Raw genomic sequence first — 25,222 nt, 5'->3', positions numbered from 1 at the left:
CTATCACCCCATGCGACAGGCTTCGAAGCTGCTCAGAATTCTTGGAGAATGGTTTTCTTTCTTCTAGATAATCAATGATGGACTGCAGGTCTTTGGAATCACGGTTAAGCCTGGCCTGCGTAAGATCTTTGTGAATGTGTGACTCCTCTGACCTTGAGGCACATGTAACCTCCTGCATGGCTTTATTTACTTCAGCACATGCAGGCGCAGATAGTAGCCAGGTCAGACTGGTTGATTCTTCGAACCCACGTCCTCTAGTCAGACCACCAGCCGATTTCACACTTCCCATCAAGACCTGTTCAATGAAAAGGTCACTAAATATACCTGACCAGTAACTATCACTGCGGCGCACGACAAACAGTCCTTCCAAAAATGAGTTATAAACAGCTGGATGTGTTACCTCCAGATTGTCCATCTTTTCCAGGTACAAAACAAGTGACTTCACGTAGTTGTTGTGACCTGATGCAGCTAGATATGGTAGCATGTCATGAAGCGATTGAAGATAAAGCTTCCAATTACCAGTACGAGCAGATCGGATGAGTGAACGGAGTATGCTCACCATACGCATGTACATGATCCAGAGCTTGGCTGTGCGGTATGGTGCCATAGAATTTGACCATTTTTCTGCAGTTAAAAGTAGCTGTGAAATTATATCGGAATTGAGGGCCTCATATAGACACAATTGTCCTGTATTAACCTTTGACATCAGCTCACCAGCACTCTCAAGAAGGGAAACGCCTTCCACACTTACTTCCTCCGTAGCAATTTCATCCAATTCATCCAGAACTGTATTCATAATGAGTACACTATCAGTTGCATCTCCTTCAGTACTGAACTGGGCTTCGACATCTTCAGCTAATAAACTGAAATGTTCACTCAAAGATGAGAGTGACTCCACAGGCTTATCCTCACACATTTTAGGTACAGGAATGTTGTACATTTGCGATGTAGCTATGGTATTGAGAGCACTGTCAACCAGAAAATGAGCACGTACAGCTCGTGCAACTGCTTTGCCAGACATAATCTGCTCTACACTTCCCTCGGCATAGACTTGAGAGATGATCTCAGCCAATCCAGATCCATCCATCAAGCTCCCAATTGCACCCAGGAAACTCATCTCAGTATGAAAACCTCCCAAAACTAAAATTATCTGACGAAGAGGGCTGTCAGTTGGTTGCGATTCGATTATCATGTTTGCAATCCACCATAGCTGCTGGTCGAATGTAATGATTGGTGTTACTCCATTTCGTTTGGCATGATCAGACAGGTACTCTAGGGTCGATCTGACACATGTTGGGTCACTTGGTGTTAAATTAATGAGGGGTAGAAAGAACTCTGAACTCTTGCCAGGGTGTGGCATGTGTGAATGTAGCATCTTCATGCATCCAGACCACAACGGTCGAGGCTTAGGGAAGTGCAATGATACTCGCCATAGAATGTCAAGTTTGCTATTGTTATCGTCATGACTGACCGCACGAAGTTTTGTATAAATCATTTTGTCCTGAATTCTCTTAGGGTTTAATTGTGGTACCAGTTTAACTTGGCAGATCTTCTTTAGATCATCCATTGTTACCTTCAATCGGGGTACCTTCCGTGTTACTTTCAAGGCTGGCGTACATGTTCCCATCTGGCCCATGACATGGATTGTACCATAACCATCTAGAGTTTTACTGGCATGGTCTACATTATCAGCCTGGTATTGCACAAACGTGTTTGCAATATCTTCAGTTAAGTCAACACCCTGAGAAGTAGCTGCATTTTGCCTATACTTAGTAGCTTCTGTGTATGACGAGCAGAATCCAAGTTTATTTACCATGTCAACCAGATCACGATGCCCATATTTGTGTTCTAGGGTAACACTGAGTCCTACTTGAAGAGGGGGAAGAAACGAACGTGGGCATGTTGATTGCATTATTGCCTGGCCAAATGAGGCAATATGAAGCTTAGAGTTTCGACTCTTAATAATAGTTTCCAGGAGTATGCGCAGCGAAGATGGAAGATATTCAAGATTTCTATGTATTGATGACATCTGATCACTGTCTGGGTATTCCATGTCATGTTTGTCCATATTTTTTATCTCTGATCGAATGTATTGGCCCACGGTTTTGATCAAGCAATCCATGTTGGTTATATCTGCATTAGCAGTATTTACATGTGCCTCGTGTATTATATTGTTCACATTCTTTGTAAGAGTGACAATGTTAGGCTGTTGCCTAGCTGTAGTAATAGACACTTTATTCCCATAATGCTTCAACAGCTCACGTTTCAACTGAGCTGTAGTGTACAGTTCATCATCACTTAGTCCACTCCTCAATTTCATAACTGAATGTAAATCATTTAACGTTATAGTATCATCATCATTCTCCTCTAGGTATGAAATGGCTGCCTCAAATGCTGTTAACTTGGACATATTCTTTGGTCGACCGAGTTTCTGTTTCTTCAGTTGACCTGGTTTGCTGTATGCCGCTGGTATATTTATTCCTGACCGAAAATGTGAAGCACAATCTCGGTGATATATAGCTTTTTCAGCAGGGAGGTCATGTATAGCCAAAAGACGTGACTGTACTGTCTTTGCCCAGTCGTCTTTCCTCTTCTCACATTGCGCTTCAATGTTCTTCTGAAAATCAAGCGTCATCACATGGCTCCATTGAAGTATATTTCTTTCAGGATATTTATGTCCGCCATGTTGATCAACAGACACACCACATAGAAAACAGTCAGTTTTAAAACTGAATGGTGTTCTCTGTGATCGAAGTGTTTTCTCAGTTGTGTCACTTGAATCACTACGTCGTTTCTGTTGACCCTTCAATGCTTTAGGGTTGATATGTTTCTTTCTACACTCCTTGTGTACAAAAAGGTAACAGTTCTCATCGTATATGATGTCTGGCACATATAGGTTGCGCAGTCTATTTGCATTATTAATGCCAATACAACCCTTTTCAGTTAATTTTGAATAATCGTTAGCGTTGTCCAGGTCAATAACCTCCAAGCACAGCACACAAGTATCCATTTCTTCATCAATCTAGAAAGTAAAAAGAACGGGTTAAAACACTGGGAGGTAAGATGGGATAGTAGTCCATCTTGCCCCACAGACCCCGTCTTACTCCACCGACGCGTTTTAAGGTTAACACTGTTCGTTATGAGTTTTATTAGTGCGTAGCTTATGTATTCAAACTAAGCACTAAAATCTATACTATTATAGTAAAATACTACAAGTACTTTAAAGTTAAATATGAGTCAGACTTACCTATAATCAGCTACATAGTGTGAATGACTCAAAGTAGGAGTATAGATACCGATTGATGAATGTATAGAAGGGAATCAAATATTACTCACATTTAAAGAAAATGAAGGTAATTGATGGAATAAAAGAGAGTAAAGTCAGAAAGAATAATGAGAAATAGTTTTAAGGAAGAGAGATTAATGTTAAGAAGAAATTGAACATTTAACTGGACAGAATATATGTGAGAGAAAAAATGAACACACTTCTTAGTTACGAGAGAACAAGAAACTGATTTATTTACATTTTAAATGCAACATATGTTTAACAATAAAATAAATTAATAGGATTATAGCACATGTTGCTAGGAAAAGTATTGTAAGTAGACCAAAACAAAGAGCATATAGAGCAAAGAGCATAGAACAAAGAGCATTTTAAATAGAATGTTGAAAGTTTACTAAACATAGTGCAATAAGAAAGAAAGTTCAAAGATAATTAAAAGCACTCCCGATAACAATATTGGCACAAGCTAACTAAATCACTCAAAATTGCTGATCATTGTACCAATTTCTACTACAACCTCTAGGTTTTAGTAGTTATTGCTTATACACAGGCGTCTTCTCCACCAGTATCAACTAGTTCTAGCGTTTGCTGTTTGATAACAGCACTAACTGAGATGTGAGAGCAGCTCAATCACCGAACGATGTCACATCATATTTAATTTATTTGATTTTATGTCTCAATGGAGTGCGTTCTTGTGGTAGTTTTGTCATTATAAATTGAGTAAGTTTATAATTAATGAGTTTTTAAGATGTATTTTTGGTTTTGCCACCCTTGTAAACATTGAATTCGATATACTGCACACTATTATCTAGAAGTAAGTTTTATTTTAGTTTTTTCCCCATGAATCTATTTTGGCGGCCATTTTGTGGTGTCAAATGACGTCAAATCGCATTTTAAGTTGCATATTTAGTTTCCCCACCCTTCAAAACATTAAAAAGGATATACTACAACCTATATATAGCAATAATATTTTTATCTGTTTTTTTTACGGAGCAATTATTATTTTAATTTAAATACCATAATTCGGGTACTTCCCCAAGTCAGATTTTGGTAGACTTTTTTTTGTGTTGTCTGGAGGTATAAAACTAATGAAATCCGTTGAAAAACCTTTTGAATCAATTTTGTTGAACCTCCACTACTCAATGACTGGACTAGTAGGCTTACATATGCTTAAAGCCAGCTATAAATTCGCTGCAATACCCTTAACCATTGTTGCTGACGGTTTGTTATCTGTTGGTTGCCAAAAGGATAGGAAGTTGAGGTGAAACGTGCAAAATATGACAAAAGAGAGGGAGAAATGGTGGCTGAAACGACAAGAATAGTTAAATATAAAAATAAATATTGCTAACGCAAGCCCTCCTCTTTCATTAAGTACTGTTTGAAGGACGAATTGTATTTAAATGTCTATCCATTGACCACAGTGGATGGAGGTTCCAAAAATAATATTGAGATAGCAAGAAATATCAAATGTCTAAAGAAATATCATTTTTGAAAATGAAGCTATATTTCACTAGATTATTTAAAGACAGAAAACCGTCCCATTGAATTCAAGTTATTTGTTAGGGATGACTTGCGTTGCAATCGTATAATTTACAACACACTAAAAGCTGTAGATCCAAGTAGTAAAACAGAAAGTGCTGCAACCTAGGATAGTAGGTAGTAAAAGGTGACATTTAAAATACACCTAAAACGTATATAGATTTTAACGTAAAAAGTTTTGATATTATTGAGGTTAACAAGGAAAAGTATTGCATTTTTACATTTTCAATGAAAAAATAAATAACATTCCTCTATTCGAACTTTATTTCTTTACTTTAAGTCAAAGGTACCGTGCATAAAATTGGGTAGTGCATGCAAGTTCAAAGTCCAATCATATAACAAAAATAGTTCATGCAATATATAATCTTTAATCTAGTAAATAAATGCTTCAATAAAGTATTAAGCTGTGTAAAATTTACATTTACAGAACCTTTATGACTACCCTTTATACTAAGGCTTAAAACTAACCATTTCAATTCTGCCTCATATAAATGTTGTAAAAGTATTATTGCAAACATGTATTTAAAAAATTCATTTTTTATCTTTGTTTGTTTTATATCTGCTATTCCTAATAGGTTATTTTTCAAGCAAAAACAACAAAGAATTTATGAAACTTCTGTTTTGCCAACCAATTATTAAAGACCATCCCAACAACTCTTAATGCAACATAAACTTAACAAACCCTTAGTAAAATTAGAAAAGTACATTTGTGTACTTTTATCTAAAACATTGTGGACATTGTAGTAACTAGACTTACCAGCCATAACACCGCCTCCTGCAGGTACTCTTGAACTTCCCGCTGAGGATGCCGCCGATGCCGTCATCCTCCTTCTAATCCTCTTTCTCGCCGCTTGGAATATCCTCCAGTAGAGCGCCAGGATGACCAGAAGAGGCAGGTAGAAGGAGCAGGCGGTGGCGAATATCTGGTATCCTATGTCCTGGGACACCAGACATGTCTGTTGTAGCGTGATGCGCTCTTCCCACATAGGATCCTTCCATCCTAGGAGAGGGGCGATGCACACGAGGAACGACACCACCCAGATGATCAGGATCATGATTCCTATCCTCTGAGCTGTTCTTTTGTGGATGTAGTCCACGTTTGTGACCGCCCAATACCTAAAATGAGAAAAGCTGAAGGGTAAGAGTTTGAACAGGTTTTAAAATTATGATTGTTTTGATTAAACCAGATTGGAAACCTGATATTTTTCATAAAGCATTTTCCGGTTGTTTAATTTTAAGACAATGGAGACAATGGAGACTTGGAGAATGGTAGTAGACAAATTTTGTATAAGTTTAGCAGCAAAACAAATGAAATCATCACAGAATGGACTAAAATTAAGATTATAAGTTGACACTACCTCTTGATTTGAGAGGCAGCGGGGACTTAAATAATATGTTCTACCTAAGTATAATGTGAGCCTCTTTTAATTTGATGATATAAAGAAATTGCAGGGATAAGTATAAGAATCAACTATAGATCTTAAGTAGAACCATGGTTAGGAACTTGTACAAGCTCTTTGCAATCTCAAGACATGAAATATTTGAATTTACAGTTCATTTACAGTACAATTTACAGTTATCTACTGTGCCACTGCCCCACTTTACCACATTGTAAAGTTTATATGTACAGAACAGTTACACGAATACCTTCATTTCTACTTTTTTACCCTGTTAGTGATGGATTTGAGTTGTGATAAACCTGTAAATCATACTTGAAAAATTCAATATCGTTACTGTCAGTGTTACTAACAGTGGTAGTTTAATTCTAAACAATGTTTTGAAAAGGTAAACACTACTTTTTTACTAGAATATTAGTTTTACAGCTAGTAGTTTACTGTCAGTAGTTTTACAAATTTTAAAATATACCCAATAACTCTGATTCAACTATATCTCTCATTCCGATGGTTCAATTTCAATTTAATTCCCTGGTTACCTATCGAGTGCGATGGCGACGAGGTGTAATATGGAGGACGTGCAGCACAGTACGTCACACGAAGTCCACAGGTCGCACAGCTCGGGTCCCAGTGTCCAGTGGCGACTGACTTGGTAGATGGCTGCTAGAGGCATGACCAGGCAGGCCACCAGGAGGTCAGCCACGGCCAAGGAGAGGATCAGGTAGTTGGCGACGTTCTGGAGGTTCCTCTCTAGGAGAATGGCTGCGATCACGAATACGTTACCTGCCAATACCATATTGTTGGTTATACTTTGACTATACACCAAGGAAACAGGGAGAGGATCAGGTAGTTGGTGACGTACTGGAGGTTCCTCTCTAGAAGAATGGCTGTGATCTCGAAGACGTTACCTGCCAATACCACATGTTTGCTTATACTTTGACTATACACCAAGGAAACAGGGAGAGGATCAGGTAGTTGGTGACGTTCTGGAGTTTCCTCTCTACGAGAATGGCTGCGATCACGAAAACATTACCTGCCAATACCACATGGTTGGTTATACTTTGACTATACACCAAGGAAACAGGGAGAGGATCAGGTAGTTGGTGACGTTCTGGAGGTCCCTCTCTAGGAGAATGGCTTCGATCACGAATACGTTACCTGCCAATACCATATGGTTGGTTATACTTTGACTATACACCAAGGAAACAGGGAGAGGTTCAGGTGGTTGGTGACGTTCTGGAGTTTTTTCTCTACGAGAATGGCTGCGATTTCGAACGCGTTACCTGTTGAACCGACATGGTTAGTTTTACATTTAGTTTATCTACAGAAATTAGTCATGATATTTAAGGTATTGTATTTACTTCACAAAGCTATTTTATGCGGAGAACGCTTTCCACCTGTTGTTAATTATCATCATTCTAGGGTATATTGTAACTGTGTTGATGTTGTATCAACTGAATTGGTTAGTCGTAAAAGACCATGAATTGGTTGAGTCGTATGCAGCGTAGCTACTACGTTAAAAATTTAATCAGGATACAGCTAAACCTAACGTAGTGGCATTAAAGAAAACACGCGTTTTATGAAAAAAGAAAAATTGGATTTGGAAACTTAAATAAATAAAATATCTGATCCTTCAATCTAGGAGTTTTATATGGTTAGACTAACACCTGTCGAGCACGACCTTAGTACTTCTAGTACAGGTAAAATGATACAAAAACACTCAATATAAACAACAAAATTTGTACAGTAATGAAATTTCACCTGTGAGTTACTAATAATATGAGAAATGAAGATCCGATGAGTCCCCAAAATTTTGGGCGTCCTAGGGCCCTTTTTGGGGCCCTTTTTGTTCTGATGGGCCCTTGTTCCTGAATAATTTGGTTTTTACGTTTAAGGTCGAGTGAGGTGTGGTTTTCGATGGTTTTAGTTATTTTAAATCGATTGGGACTAGTTTTAAGTGTATTAAACCACTCCATACAGAGTGTTTCGAAATATTATTACTTTTTACGATATTTAAACATTTATTCATAAAGTAATAAAATTAGTTACCTCCATGCTCTATATAAAAGGGGATTATTGAAAATAACTGTAATTCTTTACTATATAAGAGGGAAGGATCACAAGGAGTAAGAGGAAATATTCAATGCAACCGGCACAGCAAACCTGCAGACTAAGGGAATTTTCATTTGCCTGATTTTCAATTTAATCTAAAATAGCATTGAGTTTAATGAATACTTAGGTTTTCTGCTACAGGGAGGCTAATAAAGTGTGTTTATAGTAAAATATTAATAGCCTAGTATAAAACAAATAAAATTGACAAGTTTTATTAAGACATATCAATAAACAAACAAACAAAATCATTTTACACTATTCTCCTTAAGAATAACATGGAATTTTAATTTCATAATTTTTGAATTTTATTCGTAACTAATACACTTACAAAACACGTTAATATACTAAATTATTTGTTTTCTTTAAGCTCTTTAAAATGCTCTAGAGAAAAATTGGGAAACTTTGTCTTTTGAGGGTCAAAAATAAAAAAAAATTACCACATAAAACCCTGTTCCATGGACCGATTATGCCGGTTTCGTTAAAATTGAACTAAAATTACTCGAGTTATCATGTTTACGGACACGTATATAACATGGATATATTATATTATATATATGTATGTAAACACGTATATCATATTTTGAGTGGATGGTGCTTTAGGCTTCTGGGGGCATCAAAATGAAAACGTAAATCGGTTTTGGGCCTATGTTTTACTATAAGACCTTCGGTAATAGCTTATCTCCTATATGGGATGTTCGCTAAAAGGGGATGCATTAAGTTTTACACTATAACATAATTACATAGGTTACTAAGCAAAGATTTCAACTTTTAAGGTGGTGTAAATAATCTTTCAACGTGTTTTTTATGCAAATCTATTAAGACCAATTTCAAATTGATATGTATTTTTCTTAAGTAGCTATTTAAGTTATTTTTTTACATTTATTACAAATGAAAACTATTGTATTTGTATAAAACCTTACATTACATATTAAAATGAAGTACTAAAACTAAAGCTATTTTTCTACAATTTCTGTAGTATCTCTCTTAACAATTTCATCATCACAATAATTATTCTCAGACGACTCATTAACAATTTTATTATTCTTGGAACTTTTCCATCTTTACTGATTTTGTCCAAGTTGGTGTTCAAGCAGGATTCCCCTTTACAAGCCTAAAACCTTGCATATTTCAGAACAGGCAACACCAATCTTAAAGCACGAACAATGTGGTGCAAAAACACCTTTCATACATACTGACGTTTGCAACTTGTATCTTAAGTTCCTCAAACTTATTTTCAATCAATACAAGTACGGTTATCTTTCGTGGTTGTGACGACCAGGACAGCACTTAAGACATCAGAGCAGCATTGTCGGTACAAGCATTTTTGTCCTGAACAATGGGAACGAAGTTTTTGGGGGTAAAAATTGGGTTTTCTCATTTACTTTACCCTCAAAACACAAAGTTTCCCAATTTTTCGCTAGAACATTTTAAATAGCCTAAAAACAAATAATTTAGTATATTAGCGTATTTTTGTATGGTTATTAGTTACAGATATAAATACTAAAATTGTAAACTTAAAATTCCCATGTTATTCTTATGTAGAATAGTGTAAAATGATTTTGTTTGTTTGTTAATAGATATATTTTGATCAAACTTGTCAAATTTATTTGTTTTATACTTGGCTGGCAATATTTTACTATAAACACACTTAATTAGCCTCCTTGCAGCTGCAAACCTAGGTAATCGTTAAACACAATGCTATTTTAGATTTAATTGAAAATCAAGTAAGGAAACGGAAATTCGCTAGGTCTGCAGGTTTGCTGTGACGGGGGTATTTAATATTTTCTCTTACTCCTTGTGATCCATTCCCCTTACGTAGTAAAGAATTACAATTATTTTCAATAATCCCCTTTTATATAGATCATGGAGGTAACTAATTTTATTACTTTATGAATAAATGTTTAAATATCCTAAAAAGTAATAATATTTCGAAACACCCTGTATGATGTGGTTTAATACACTTAAAACTACTCCCAATCGATTTAAAATAACTAAAACCATCGAAAACCACACCTCACTCGACCTTAAACGTAAAATCAAAATTATTTAGGAACAAGGGCCCTTCGGAACAAAAAGGGCCCCAAAAAAGGGCCTTAGGACACCCAAAATTTTGGGGACTCATCGGATCTTCATTTCTCATATTATTAGTAACTCACAGGTGAAATTTCATGAATGTACAAATTTTGTTGTTTATAAAACCCTAAATTACCTGTACTATTCCCTAAGTCTACAAGCTTTGCCTACATCTATTAGTATGGCAGTTTGTTAGCCTTTCAAGGAAGGAACACTGCTTTTCTTTACATCTAGATGACTAAAATGTGGCTTAGCTTGACACTAGAAGCTAAGGGACTATATGAGAAGCTACTAAAACTAGACCAACAGAGCATTTAATAGTAATAACAAGTTTCTTTAAATATAAGAAGATAAATCATCCTTAGACCAAAGTTTTAACTAGATCTTAAATATGCATAAAGGTTGCAGTGGTTAATCTGATAAAATGATTCCTTCTCATATACAAAAGAAGACGAAATAGTTTACAGAAACTTTAGGTCTTCTATCATAGAGCAAATTCTACCTCTCTAGTTAGTCATAGTCAACCTGCATGGATGTAACTGGCAAAATAGGATATACAGTATTAAATTTCCGTGTCCGAATAAACCATCACAATATCTTTGTATTTCCTTAAGCTCCATGTACAAACCATTTAAGAGTATTAGTAATGAATTAATTGAATTAACAGCTTGATATAATTAATTGCCAATTATATGAGAATAACAAATAACATTTCAATCTATTTCCTGGAAACTGAAATTAATTTGAAACGTGTCTTAACTCAAGAATTGGACTTTAAAAGCACGACGTGCAGTTGGGCGCGCTCAAGATGATTAAAACAAGATTGCATCAATCTCCTCCGGCGTCGGATTATGTTCTCGTTCTGGAATAACAGAATTTTTACTAAACAAAACAGTTTGTTTCCCTTGAGGATGTAAAAGTTTCAAATATTACATGATTAAATTGAGATATTTAAATGTTGAAAATGTGAGGAGCTTTATTTTACTAAAGATATACTAAAAGCCTACGATTAGATGATTATAGTTGTTATATAATACCATTTTCAACTGTAACATTAATTGACAACTAATTAAAAGTGATATAGAATTTTCTTTCTCACCTGGCGTGCTTAAGACCGTTGCTTTAAGTATGTTGGTTTACTTGATCCAGGGGACAGTGTTTTTGTAGTAAAAATACGGTACGTCTGAGATACTTTTTGCCACCAAACCCCAATAGGGGTTACTATTCTGCTTCCCTGGTACTCTATTTAGGTTTTTAAATTTAACCTGCTTTATTCGTTAGGACAGGTTTGTTTCTGTATCATTGTTTTAGTTTCTGAACTACGTCAATAAAAGTAACCATAGGACATCACTGACATGTACAGGTTCAAGGTTTCCGCACATTACAGCAAGATCAATACCCTTAAAGTGTGACGTTGATCCTAATATACAAACTTAAATACACCCCAAATAGAATAATTTTTTACTTTTGGAATTCTGAAATAGATATGTCATCTAAATGGATCAGCAGCAGCCAATTTGTATTACATTGATGAAGGAGCCACTCCCAAAAATATTGTCGAAATTATACAACTACTCTTATACTTTGATAACGTATTTTATGGCGTAATAATGCTATAGATTACAGAACAGGGACATGTTAAAGAGCTGGTTCATTCAACAGAAATCAGTAATTCAAATCAGTGTACCATCTCAACCCAACTACGGTCATAAATTACGGCAAAATTAAGACGCCTTATAGTAACGATAGTCAATGATATGGCATAATTGACCTGGTGTAAAACCAACAGATTGAATGATTTCTTATCATAATCAATAACAAATCATACTGGTAAGATAATGTTGTAACCTCACCTATGATGGTTGCCAGAATCATCAGTCCCAGGACGATGCCCAGCGCTATGGCTGTGACAAGGTTCACCTCATCCCCGTCCATCCTGGTCGTGTTAAAGTCCATGGTTAGGTTTGAGACGGTGAGGTTGGGGAAGTAGAGAGAGTCGAAACCATCAGTTGCCAACATCTCTTCCCAGTCAGTGCTGGGGTTGGTACCGTTCGTCGCCAGCATGGAGTTGGTCGGGTCCAATGTCTGATTGGTCGGGAACACTCGGATCTGGAAGAAAAAGAGATCAGAATCATGAGTTGAGAGTCGTGAATCGAGAGTAGGGGGTAAAATGAAGAAACATTAAAACACATTAACATTAAAACATTATCGTGAAAAGTAAGAAGTGAGGAGTAACGGGTCAAGGTTCACGGGCCATACTCTACGGCAGTTGAGAGTTAAGAAGGAAGCTAAAAATAAGAGTTAAAAATCAAAACAAATTTTGGATGGGCAATAAAATCTGCTAGAATTGTTATGACTAAAAAATAGACATGAAAAATAGCCATTGGTATTTAAATGTAGTCCCAAGGATTTTAATATTTATTAATCCTTTTTGAGGAATTTCCTATAGTATTAATGTTTTGGTCGAATGTATAATTGTGAAATAGTAATGTGTCAGTGTTGACTTAAGTGATAAGTATCGTCAAATGTAAAGTTAAAAGAATATGCAAACTAAACAAGGTGCGTTTACATTTATACTGAAAATAATTAACAGGATAAAATAAACGTTATTAATTGCATTAGAAACAAATTCAAACTTTTAATAAGAGACTGACAAGTGAGTTTGCTTCTCTCGGTTATCTCCTTATTCCCTGTAGACATTAAAAATACCGTTAAGCTGCTTCCCGAAGAGGAAAAAGTTTTGTTCTCACGAAATTGACATTAAATGAATTAAAGCTTGAAAATACAATCAATAAATGATGCTTACAATTTTCCAACCGATCAAACTATTTCGTCTCAAGTTTCTTTTATGTTGATTTACCTGTACAATCCAACATAATTCCCTTATGGATATAAAATACTATACAAGTCACAATGAAACACTAACTTCATCTACAAAAATAAATACTTAATACTCATTTGGTCTAAGTGCAAGTGTTGTGAAGTTTATTCTTAACGAAAAGATGTTCACAAACACCTAATAGTAAGGCAAAAATTCAATGAAGACAGTGGTCTTCTAATGGGTTTTGGGTTAGGGTCCAAATGCTACCCATTATAGTTTTAAGGGTTATAAAATATAAGTTTATACGTAAAGTTAAATATAGTATTAATGTACAACGCCCGAGAGGTTTTGCTTGATGAGTTTCAATTTGAAACCCATGTATATAAACCAATTCTAGGTAAAAAGGGGCCACCAAACCATTTCTTTAAATTTACTAAAAACCGAACAATTCATTGGTGTTTTTCCTCTAGACTGTATGTCATATCTTACTAACAAGGTACACATAATTTAAATAATGTGTATAACCATCATTGAGAACAGGAAGAGTTGAGATTACACAAGAGAAGACATATACCTCAGGTAGCAGCCACCAGACATCGTTGCTGTCTGTCACAGCTGCCATGGTGGGAGGGGATGAAGTTGTGGAGGCGGCGGGGGCAGTGGAGGCGGCAGAGGTGGAGGCGGTAGACGGCGACGGAGGCAGCAGAGGCGTCGTCTTCTTACGTAGTCTGAACGGGCGTCGTGCATATCGCTTGAACAACTCATGATAGGCACTTCCCTCTACCATGGTTGACTCAAACCCTCATGGCCTAGGGTCTGAAACAGATTTAAATTGCCCTATTTAAGATAGAAATATATAATGTACCGTATAGCGACATATTTTTTCAGAAGTGAATAAACGAATTACGAAGCCATTCTATTAGTATATTCATATCATTTCAGGTGGAAATGACGCACCACTAAGGTTTTTTTTCAGTACAGTTCACTCTTGTACTGTACTGGATCACTCGTTTCTCCTGAGCTCGTTCATATATATTTGAAATGTAGACAATACACTTTCTCAATAAAATGTATTCAAAGATTCAAAGATTTGCCTTAAAAGAAAAAAAAAACTAGTAGTCTATTATAGCTGATAAAACAGTAGTACAAATTAAGTCGCCCCATATATTTAAATGTATAAAACTAAAACTTTAATATCGAACTAAATCATGTTTAATGTTTCTTGATACCAATATGCAGGGTTGTTTCAAAAAACGAAATTAAGTTGGAACAGATAGGTTTTTCCATAGTAACATTTCACTCTGAATTCTTTTGACATATTCCACATATTGGCAGCGAATATTGAATTAAACAACATCTGTGGTATTTCTCGAGTGAATTTCCATTGGTTCATGTGGAATCTGCCACAAAATATATGCAAATATAATGTAGTTTTTACACGTTTATGTAAAATTACAGAATAAAAAAAACTGGTTTAAACTGTTCTACAACAAAAATCCTTTACCTTAATTTTGTTGACACCATTTTTATTACAACACGAATATTTCCATGATATAATGTTTTCTTATACAATAAACGATAAGAATAAATTATATAAACCAACATTATACTTACTAGTTATTTTTTTATAAAATAAGTAATTTTCAAAACTTGCACAAAAAAGTTTTTCCCGACAAATTTAAGGACGGAAAATTGACTTGGTGAAATAAAAACACTTTGTAGCTTACGTAACACTATTTTTAACATGTGGCAGACTGGGCTATTGTGAGGGACTTTTGTCTCGGAATTACGAGTTTAAGTCCTGCCCATCACTAATATTTTCAGCCACATGATAAAACTTGATAGTATGTTTTGAATACTTAAGCTTTTGCCTATTCTTCTCTATAACATAAATATTCCCTAAAAGGGAAACACTCTAATAAATAAATGTAGGTTTTTCAGGAGTAGAGAGCAAACAACTGTATTTTAAAACTTCCTGTGTAAAATTCTGAAATAATTAACATAAATACATTTACTTTTTTGTAATTATGAACCTAATGATTAAGCTTAATTTCTTCAAGAATTGGAAGAAGGTAATTTAGCGGGTTGCTTTGGGCTGATTATAAAACTTTGGAAATTACGTAGTTTACATTTAAATGGCTTGGTAAAGTTGTAAAACTGAATTAACTTTCATCTTCTACAGCAATGAGTGGGTGGAAAATCCGTTTAACTTTGGGAAATAAACTTCTGAGTGCCTTACAATTTCATTTTTAACGAGTATTCCACTAATATTCTTTGTAGGTTGGAATCGAAACCATGTTATAACCAGTTTTATGTGGCATGAAACCAAGTTAGTACATTTAACAAATTATATTCACAATAATGTCGGAATTTATAGTTGCTAACATTGATATCCTAATTTAATGGTAAAAGTTTTCAAAAACGATGATAATTATTACGTATTATATTACACAGTTTTAAATACAGTTTTTTTTTAGCTAAATATTTGATTGTGCTAACTAAAGTAAGGACTTTTACAATTTGTGAGTTTAGGGTGTAAAACCGTTTTCAGATGGATTGTGAAACCCACGCTTGAATGAAGAATGAAAAAATCCTACTGAACTTGGATTTTTACGCCACAAAAATAAATAAAGTAAACAATGTCTTGTTTTTTAAGAATATATAATTTTCCAGTAATCATTGTGAGCTCAATAAACCAAATATCACCATTTTTTTTATTGTTTCTGTGTAGGCAATCTTAAGCCGGGTTTACACTAGCAAAACCTGCTATAAGGCATATTTGTGTAACATCTAGCAATGTTATATAAAATTTGCTAAGAGAAGAAACAGTTACTTTTCAAAAGTGTTATAGAACACTTCTATATGCAGCAGATCCTGCTTTAGAAGCGATAATTTAACATTTATTTGACTCGTCCAAAAGGTGAAATTATTTTGAAATTAATGTTAAGCAAAAGATTGCGTTGTTAAATGCATGTAATTTAATGCATTTAACTATTTCCTATTTCCTACATTTCCTATTTTCCAATATGGTGGATTTTGTCCATGTGGGAAAATGTTTGATATTAAATAGAAAAATATGAAAATATCTCGTATTTCCTATTTTCCAATATGGTGGATTTTGTCCATGTGGGAAAATGTTTGATATGAAATAGAAAAATATGAAAATATCTCGTATTTCCTTACAAAATATCAGTTTCGAATTGGATTTTCGACAGTTACAAACTCAGTATGGCCTCTTATTTTGGTGTAATTACGTTGAAATGTTATGGTGTAATAATCCAAAAACTATTTTACCTTTCTATATGATACGGGCCTGACACAATGTAGTTTTAAGGCTTGCATTATTCTACACCTTTCCCGCTATTTTTCAAGATGTCAGGTGTTGCCCAAGTAGGAAAACCTTGCAAATCTCATAAAATTTTCAGGGACATGTGCCAAACACGTTCCAGTCGGTTTCGATCGTGGCCTAATTTAGTCTAGGTCGAACCCTAAGTCCTAGACCATGTTCAGAGTCAAAGACTAACTTGTCTACTTTAAATATGAATGCGTTAAGATTTATCAATTGGCTCACCGATTATACCAATCAACCTAATCTTAACTGTTCTGTTATTTCTGGCTAGTTCTAATAAGATAATTTATAGATGTTTTCCATAAAAATTATAATCTTTTACACAAACAAACTAAATGAGTCAATGATTACACATATTGTGTTATACATTACGACCCAGATAAGAGTGTGAAAGAGATAAGTTAAGGCATGAGAGGTTAGATGAGGGATAATTAAGAAGACACACACTTGTGTTAATCACCTCGCCATCATTAAGGCATGGCTTGGTCATGGGGATACTCGAGCTGCAGGTAACTGACAGTCTCCTCTCCCCACACTCACTGTACCTCCCTCTGTGATCAATAATTGAAACTGTTGCATTGCTCTTGATCTCCCCTCCCCTCCCTCTACAGTCTCAAGGTCAACGAGAAACAACAGATTTTATAGGCAATGGGTTGTTTTTTCCATGTATGTGCGTGCATGCACGTTTGACTCAAGGGATGGGGATTTCTTGTGAATGTGGATATTTTTTTATCATACTGTATAGTATTTGTTCGATAAATTGTGTTTTACATATTTGTTGGCTTTGTCGTTCTTGGTATGTTTTGCATTTTTTAAATTTTTTTAGCGCATTTCCTATTTAGGAAAGAATATATTACAGTAGGTATTGTGGTAAGACATACACCCGTGCTAATTTACCTTTCTTTTTTATGTCCTCATTGGTCAAAAACCACCGTCCGGTAAAAATCACGTATATTTAAATATGCGTCCATTAGCGCTATAACTATAGTCAGATTTTGATGAGATTTGAATTTTGAATTTTATTTCTACGAGTTATAAAGGGTTATCATAACGCTATAAAACTACTTAAACTATATGGCGACAAACAAAATAAAGGCCAAATATCATTAAATGTAGTAACATATGGAAGATAATTTCTCATGAAAACCACAATAAGGTACTCTCAACTACCTGTTTATTGTAGGTTTGTACATAAACTGCATGATTTCACAAGTAAATTACTTATTGTTAGTTTATTATATATGGAAACCTAAATTTTGCGTGATGCAGTTAACAAGTCGTATACAAAATCGTAATTGACTAACAAATTATTCAGTAGGGTCATAAACTTATAAATTAACAATGGGCATCGATAAAAGTTTATCATTGTAATGATAAGACATTTACATAAGACGTGATAAGACGATCATATATTCAGGATATCTTCTGGAACAAGTCCATAACTGAGTTTGCTCTTTCCTCTCTACAATGTATTCAGCATAGTGCTGGTCTCTGTTATGTTTGTGCTGAATTACTACTTTGCATTGGGGACAAGCATGTTACATAACATATTCAATGTATTTGAATACAGCTTGGTGTAGCTTCAAACTCATGCATATATTAATTTAATTTTTCTAATGGGTTAGCTTTAGAAGAAACAACTAAAATAGCTGTAACAATTTCAAAATAATATTGATAAAGGAATCCTAAGGGTATCATTTTAATGATTTAGATACACATGAAGCTTAGTATCATCAATGACAATCAATCATCAATGTTTTATCATCAATGACCTAATAGAAATAATTTATACACATTTTTGGCTTATAAGATGATTAATTATTTTCACTTTTCTCCCTTATCTTAGTAAAATTAGAAACTGTGCGTCACACTTGCTCATCAATTACATTAAATGTATCAAATTTTGATAGGGGTTAACATTTGAAAATTTGTGTTGGTCCCAAAATACTCCGTTTTGGGGGCCGGAAAAAACAAGAATCTGTGAATGTGACAAAAAAGTACATTTTTAATGCTGTAAACATTTGCTGAGTTTGGGTTTCCTACTTCAACGCGTTAAAAAGTTAATTGGGGGTGTCCAGACTTTTGCCTAACTTTGTATAAATGTATATGCACTTACACTATAAAAAATTTAAAATTCATTTCAAACTGTAATGGCGTTATTAAAGTTGGATCCTTATGAACAGACCAGAAGTAAGTGCTGTAAGTATTTATTAAATGCCGCGTTACAAAAAACAAATATTTAGGGGGTTTTAGAACAACATGATTTTAAAGAACGATTGAATTTCAGCCAGATTTCAAATTTATTCCGGGGTTATAAGCCTTTTTATTGTGAATGCAGTCAGAATCCCCCCAAGCACTTAAATCCTGTTGCTGCCTATTGAGATCGATTATTAAGGTGCACTCGACTCAGCAACGTGATTATCCTATATACCATGCTCTACTTCCCACTTGACATTCTAAAGTAAAAACCGTTTTGCAGATTTTTTTTTAATAAGTTAGATATGGTGAAAATCAAATTAAAAGGTTAACGAGTAAACCTTACTCAACTGGTTATTTACAGTCTAGAATTAAAATTTACTTTGTCCAACAACAGATGCAGTTTTAAGTAATTGCTGGGATCAAGTATCCAAACTATTTTAGATAATATAATGAGATACTGATAAAATTATTTTTAACATAGATTTAAATAAAAAAAATTACCATTGATCCATTCACTTATTGGCCATTAGTAGAAGTCGCCCCGATCTAGCAGGGGTAGTTTTGGTGTGTTGCGTGTTGCCTAGGGGTGGATTGAAGGGGTTGATTTAGGGGTGGTTTTTTGGATTAGGGGTGGTTTTAGGGGTGGTTTTTGTGTAAGGGGTGGATTTTGGATTAGGGGTGGTTTTAGGGGTGGATTTAGAGTAGGGGGTGGTTTAAGGGGTGGATTTAGTGTTGGGGGTGGGTGTTGGAGTTGGGGGTGGGGTTGTTGTTTTTGGAGGGGTTGAAGACTGTGTACTCTTATGTTAATATAAATTTAATAATTATAATATTTAATTACTTCTTTGGTGTTCCTCTATGATTTATGGATTATCTTTTATGGTATTGAAATTAATGGAAAAAATATTTGAATCAGGTGTTCTCTGATTGGTTGAAAATAAGCTCGTTCCTGATTGGTTATAAATAAGTGACTGTGGTATTGAAATTAACGGATAAAAATATTTGAATTAGGCGTTCTCTGATTGGTTGAAAATAAGCTCGTCCCTGATTGGTTATAAATAAGTGACAGTTGTATTGAAACTAACGGATAAAAATATTTGAATCAGGTGCTCTGTGAGTGGTTGAAATAAGCTTGTACCTGATAGGTTATAAATAGGTGATCTGTGATTGGTTGAAGGGTATATCTGTGAGAGAATTAAAAATCCTGGTTCACTCTTACTTTGGCGGTGTTTATAGGTGTAGTTATTTTGCTCTGTGACATTTGCTGAAGTGTGTGTAGTGTTCTTCTGTAAAAAGGTTATCGTTGTGAGTAGTAATATTAAGTTTTTTTTATGGTGTATTAATTATGTTTGTAAATAGTAGTAATATTTAGATTTTCCTTAATATTTGTTGTAATGGCTTCTGCTGTTGAGCCAGTTGAAACTATTAGTGAGGACCAGTCCTATGTTAAGAAATTTAGACTTTATGGGACCAAGACTATATTTAAATTTTCTAATCCTCCTCCTGAAACTAGTGAGTTTGATTGGCTTAGACAGGGATTTGCTTCCATTGTAAAAAAGATGAAAGATCAGGCCCATGATAATGACCAGCTCGGGTTTACCCTTCAAAGCCTTAATCTTAAAGGTAAAGATGGATATGTAGCGTTTCGATCTGCTGGGGAAATTGACGAAGATGTGTTGTGGCAGATTTTTGGTGGTATTGTACAAAGTAATTCTGAATCTATCAAGTCAACGGATACCTTTAAAGTCGAGTGTACGCGAGTGAATCTCCCTGTAGGTTCGGGTACCCGTAAAAGACCTGGATTGTATAATACTTTTGATGAGGAATGTAAGGCTAGGACTGGAATTGTTGTGATAAAAAATAATGATAATTTGTGTCTCCCTCGTGCCTTGGTGGTAGCTGTTGCTCATGCAATTAAAGATCCTCTATATAAAGCGATTCGCCAAGATGATAGGAAAAGGCAGACAGTGATGGCGCAAGAGCTCATCCGGAGGGCTAGGGTAGAAATGCCTGAGAATGGTGCTGGAATTCTTGAACTAGAAAGGTTTCAAGATCTGTTGACTGATTATAAAATCACAGTTTACAATTATGATAGGAAAGGGCGTGATGTGTATTTTGAGGGTCGTCCAGAGAATGCTAAATCTAAAATTAACTTGATTTTCTGTAACGGTCATTTTAATGTCATTACCAGTCTAACTGCTGCTTTTGTTTGTAAATATTATTGTGAAGCTTGCCATGTCCCTTATGATCATAAAACTCAACATAGATGTTCCAATATTTGCTGCTACTGTCAGACCATCTCACCTCCTTGTAAGTTAGAACATGGGGGAGTAACTTGTCCAGAATGTAATATTATTTTAAGAAATCAAAGGTGTTTTATAGCCCACAAAATTGATAAATGTAAAAAAGTGAAAAAGTGTCTTGATTGTGATAAGTTGGTCATGATTAAGGGAAGACCTACACCTCATAAGTGTGGTGAGGTTTATTGTAAACCTTGTGAATCTTTTCAGGATCCTAATCATAAATGTTACATGAAACCCAACGAGGGTAAACCTACATCTAAAGGTTATCTGTATATATTTTTTGATTTGGAAACCCGTCAAGATGAGCCACTCTCCACTGATCCTGACCAGAAAGAACATAAAGTTAACTTGTGTGTTTCACAACAGTATTGTTATCAGTGTATTGAGGCTAAATTTTGTATTGCTTGTAAAAACCGTACGAGAGTCTTCAACTCTGACCCGGTTACCCAATTTATGAACTATGTAATGGAAACCCGCAAACAGTTTAAACATGTCTGTGTAATCGCCCATAATGGTCAAGGCTTTGACTTTCAGTTTTTGCTTAAGTACATGCTTGAACGAACAAAATTCACCCCTGAACTGGTCATGAGGGGTACAAAAATTATTTTGATGGAAATGGACAACGTGAGGTTTGTGGACTCGCTAAGTTACTTCCCTATGGCCCTTGCTGCACTCCCCAAGGCTTTTGATCTGCCTCCTGAAAGAAAGAAAGGCTACTTCCCCCATTTATTTAACATTTGTGCCAATCAAAACTACGTAGGCCCGATGCCTGACAAACAGTACTATTGTCCAGAGACTATGTTTGAAAAGTCCTACAGGGATTTTGAAAAGTGGTATGATGAACGAGTGGCTGAGAATTATGCTTTTGACTTTAAAAAGGAGATCTTAGAATACTGCATCTCAGATGTGGAAATTCTAGCACAAGCGTGTCTTAAGTTCAGGACAATATTCCTCCAAGAGTGTAATGTTGATCCTTTTTTGGAAGCTGTAACTATTGCTAGTGCATGTAACTTGGCCTTTCGTAGAAACTTCTTGAAACCAAACACGATTGGACTTATTCCTAAGAACGGCTATCGTTTTGTGAATAATCAGTCAGCTATAGCTATCCAATGGCTAAGTTTTGAGGAGGAAATCCGTAAAGTGAGGATAGAACATGCGGGGCGTGGAAAGGAGATTAGTATTTCTGGTTTGAAAGTTGATGGATTTGATGGACAAAGGATCTATGAGTTCCACGGGTGCTATTGGCACGGTTGCTCCAAATGCTATCCTTATAACAGAGATGCTCCTCTGAAGGAGGATCCCTCTGACTCGCTTCACTTGAGATATGAGAGGACCAAATCTAAAATTGCCAAGTTTAATGACTATGAAGTAGTTGAGATGTGGGAGTGTGAGTTTCGTAAGTTAAAAAAGGACCGAAATCTAAAACACTTGGAAACACTCCCTATTCTTAATAATCTTCCTTTGGACCCTAGACAGTCTTTCTTTGGAGGCAGAACAGGTAATGCTAAAACTTACCACAAGTGTGGGAAAGGGGAAACCATTGAATATGTTGATGTTTGCTCTCTTTATCCATATGTATGTAAGTATGGTAAGTATCCCATTGGTCATCCTACGATTTATGTGGGAGATAATGAGTGCAGACAGCGAGGCTTACATGTAGATGGTCTGCTTAAGTGTAAAGTGCTACCACCAAGGGATCTTTACCATCCTGTCCTTCCGGCAAAGATAAACAATAAATTGATGTTTGTCCTATGCAACACCTGTGGGAATTCTCAAAATCAGGGTGAATGTGAACATGAAAGTGGGGATAGAGCTTTAATAGGAACTTGGACTATGGATGAAATCAGAAGGGCAGTGGAAAAGGGCTATGTAGTTTTGGATATGTATGAGCTGTGGGAGTATGAGGTAGCCACATATGAAAACGGGGGTTTGTTTACAGATTTTATTAATCAATTTTTAAAGATGAAACAGGAAGCTTCGGGGTACCCTGGCTGGTGTCAGACTGAAGATGACAAAGATAAATATATTGAAGATTATTTCAGGCATGAAGGTATCAGATTGGACAAAAGTAAAATAACAAAGAACGGGGGGTTGAGATCATTAGCCAAACTAATGCTTAATTCATTTTGGGGTAAATTTGGACAGAGGGAAAACCAAACCAAGGCTACAATTATTAGAGATTCAAAAACACTATTTGAAATGCTTACCAAACCGGAAATAGATGTAAATAGAATACAGATTGTTAATGATGATGTTGTGGTTGTAAGTTGGGAGTACTTAGAAGAAGTAGGTGAACCTTTGACTAATGTAAACGTAGTGATAGCTGCATACACCACAGCTCAAGCAAGATTAAAGCTCTATGAGCATCTAGATGCCCTTGGTGGTCAGGTATTGTATTATGATACTGATTCTGTATTATATGTATATAAGGGTGGTTTGTACAGAGTTCCTACGGGGGATTATCTTGGTGAAATGACCGATGAGCTGGCTGAGTACGGACCTGGATCTTTTATAGTAGAATTTGTTTCTGGGGGTCCAAAAACTTACGCGTATCTTGTTTGGTCAACAAATAAGCAGATCTTGGTCCCAGTTTGCAAAATTAAGGGTCTCACACTCAATTTTAAGACTTCCAAAACGCTCAACTTTGAAAAATTAAAAGAAATGGTCCTTAGTGAAACTAGACGACAGATAGAAATTAATGAAACTAGAATTCGCAGAACTAAAGACCGGAACATCGTTACCATAAATGAAACTAAAGTTTTCCAAATTACAGGACCTAAAAGGAAGCATGAGGGTGAGTATGGTACCTTACCCTATGGATATAAAAAACAAAAACTTACCCACCAGTCCTAACAACATACTGTTGTGTTGTAACCATCTTTTTGACTAAGAGAGGTTGGATGATAAGACCTCCCCCCTCCTAATGCCGCGTGACTCTGGGAACTTTCTTAAATATTTAGTCTCTGTTTGGAAGCGAAAGTGTTAACAATGAACCGTTATTGTTGCGAGAACAAATGTTTTGTAACCCCTTCGGTTCATGTTGATGGGATAGCATGTAGAAAATGTGAAAGTTTTGGTTATTGTATGTGTCGTTGTAAAAATTACCAAGCCCCAGTACCTAAATTGGTTGAACTTAAAGTATATAAAACTCGAAGTTGTTTTACTTGCTGTAAGGACAAATGCTTACAGTTTTATTGGGATGATTTGCAAAATATCTGTCTTAAATGTTTCCCTAAACCGCTGTGTGAATGTAAATTAAAAATTTGTAAGAACCGAAGTGACTGGTCTGTTGTATGAATCACGTGACCAAGGGTACCAGACAGTGATACGTTTGTCACCGTCATTCTCTTATTTGATCCCATGCTGATCAGACATACTCTGACATAACTCATTTTTTGTGAAAATGTTTCATCTTACTTCTTATATATTTAACGACCGGCATGTGTCTGTATTATTTGATTCTGATGATAACCCTTGGTTTAAAGGTAAGGAAATTGCTGATATTTTAGGCTATTCTAGATCACGAGATAAACTTAAAGCCCATGTTAAAGATAAATATAAAAAAAATTATGCATTTATAAGGAGCGGTGAAATGCCGCTCCCTTTTAACAATCAACCACATACGGTTTACATTAATGAACCAGGTTTGTATTCTTTAATATTGAAATCAAAACTCCCTATTGCGGAGACTTTCCAGGACTGGGTGTTTGAAAAAGTGTTGCCCTCTGTACGTAAGTATGGAGAATACAAACTTGTAGCTGAAAAAAAATACATTATTACAGTTACTTACTCAGTCTAATGAATCCAATCGTCAACTTGCTCAAATAAATACAGACTTTAAAACATCAAATGATTTATTGTCTAAAGAAAATCAATCCTTGAATGCAATTTTAACTGAACAGTCAGGTAAGGTAACCGTGTTTCCTTGTGATAGTAATCTTCAACACGTTCTCTGTGTTTTGATTAGAGAAACTGGAGGGAGTGAGAATGAATACAAGTGCATTCGAACAGAAAAAAGACATTTTAGAACAGCTGTAAAAAAGGCTAAAAGTGATGGGTTTGTGCCGTGTTTTATACGATTTCCTGTCCCTAATGGGATAAACATCTTGAATAAAGCAAAAGAAACCATGTTAAATCTTGGTATATATTTTG

The 25,222-nt window shown here is 35.4% G+C and overlaps 1 protein-coding gene across 1 annotated transcript in view; it reads right to left on the bottom strand.

Moving 5' to 3' along the window:
- Positions 1 to 25,222, bottom strand: part of LOC129003918 (5-hydroxytryptamine receptor-like) — a 70,181-nt gene that overhangs the window by 6,774 nt on the left and 38,185 nt on the right. Inside the window, exons 2-5 of the mRNA XM_054432262.1 lie at positions 13,797 to 14,038; positions 12,255 to 12,510; positions 6,756 to 6,999; positions 5,580 to 5,938 (exon numbers count right to left, since the gene is read on the bottom strand). Coding sequence (XP_054288237.1) covers positions 5,580 to 5,938; positions 6,756 to 6,999; positions 12,255 to 12,510; positions 13,797 to 14,009 — 1,072 coding nt within the window. The 5' untranslated portion in view covers positions 14,010 to 14,038. The remainder of the gene's footprint in view (positions 1 to 5,579; positions 5,939 to 6,755; positions 7,000 to 12,254; positions 12,511 to 13,796; positions 14,039 to 25,222) is intronic.

Source organism: Macrosteles quadrilineatus, unplaced genomic scaffold (assembly GCF_028750875.1).
Source record: "Macrosteles quadrilineatus isolate MER2022 unplaced genomic scaffold, UCM_ALF_1.0 Scaffold_9__3_contigs__length_116548681, whole genome shotgun sequence".
NCBI classification, from domain to species: Eukaryota; Metazoa; Arthropoda; class Insecta; order Hemiptera; family Cicadellidae; genus Macrosteles; species Macrosteles quadrilineatus.
The sequence above is the reverse complement of the archived record's forward strand: the minus strand, read 5'-3'. Positions and strand labels throughout refer to the sequence as shown.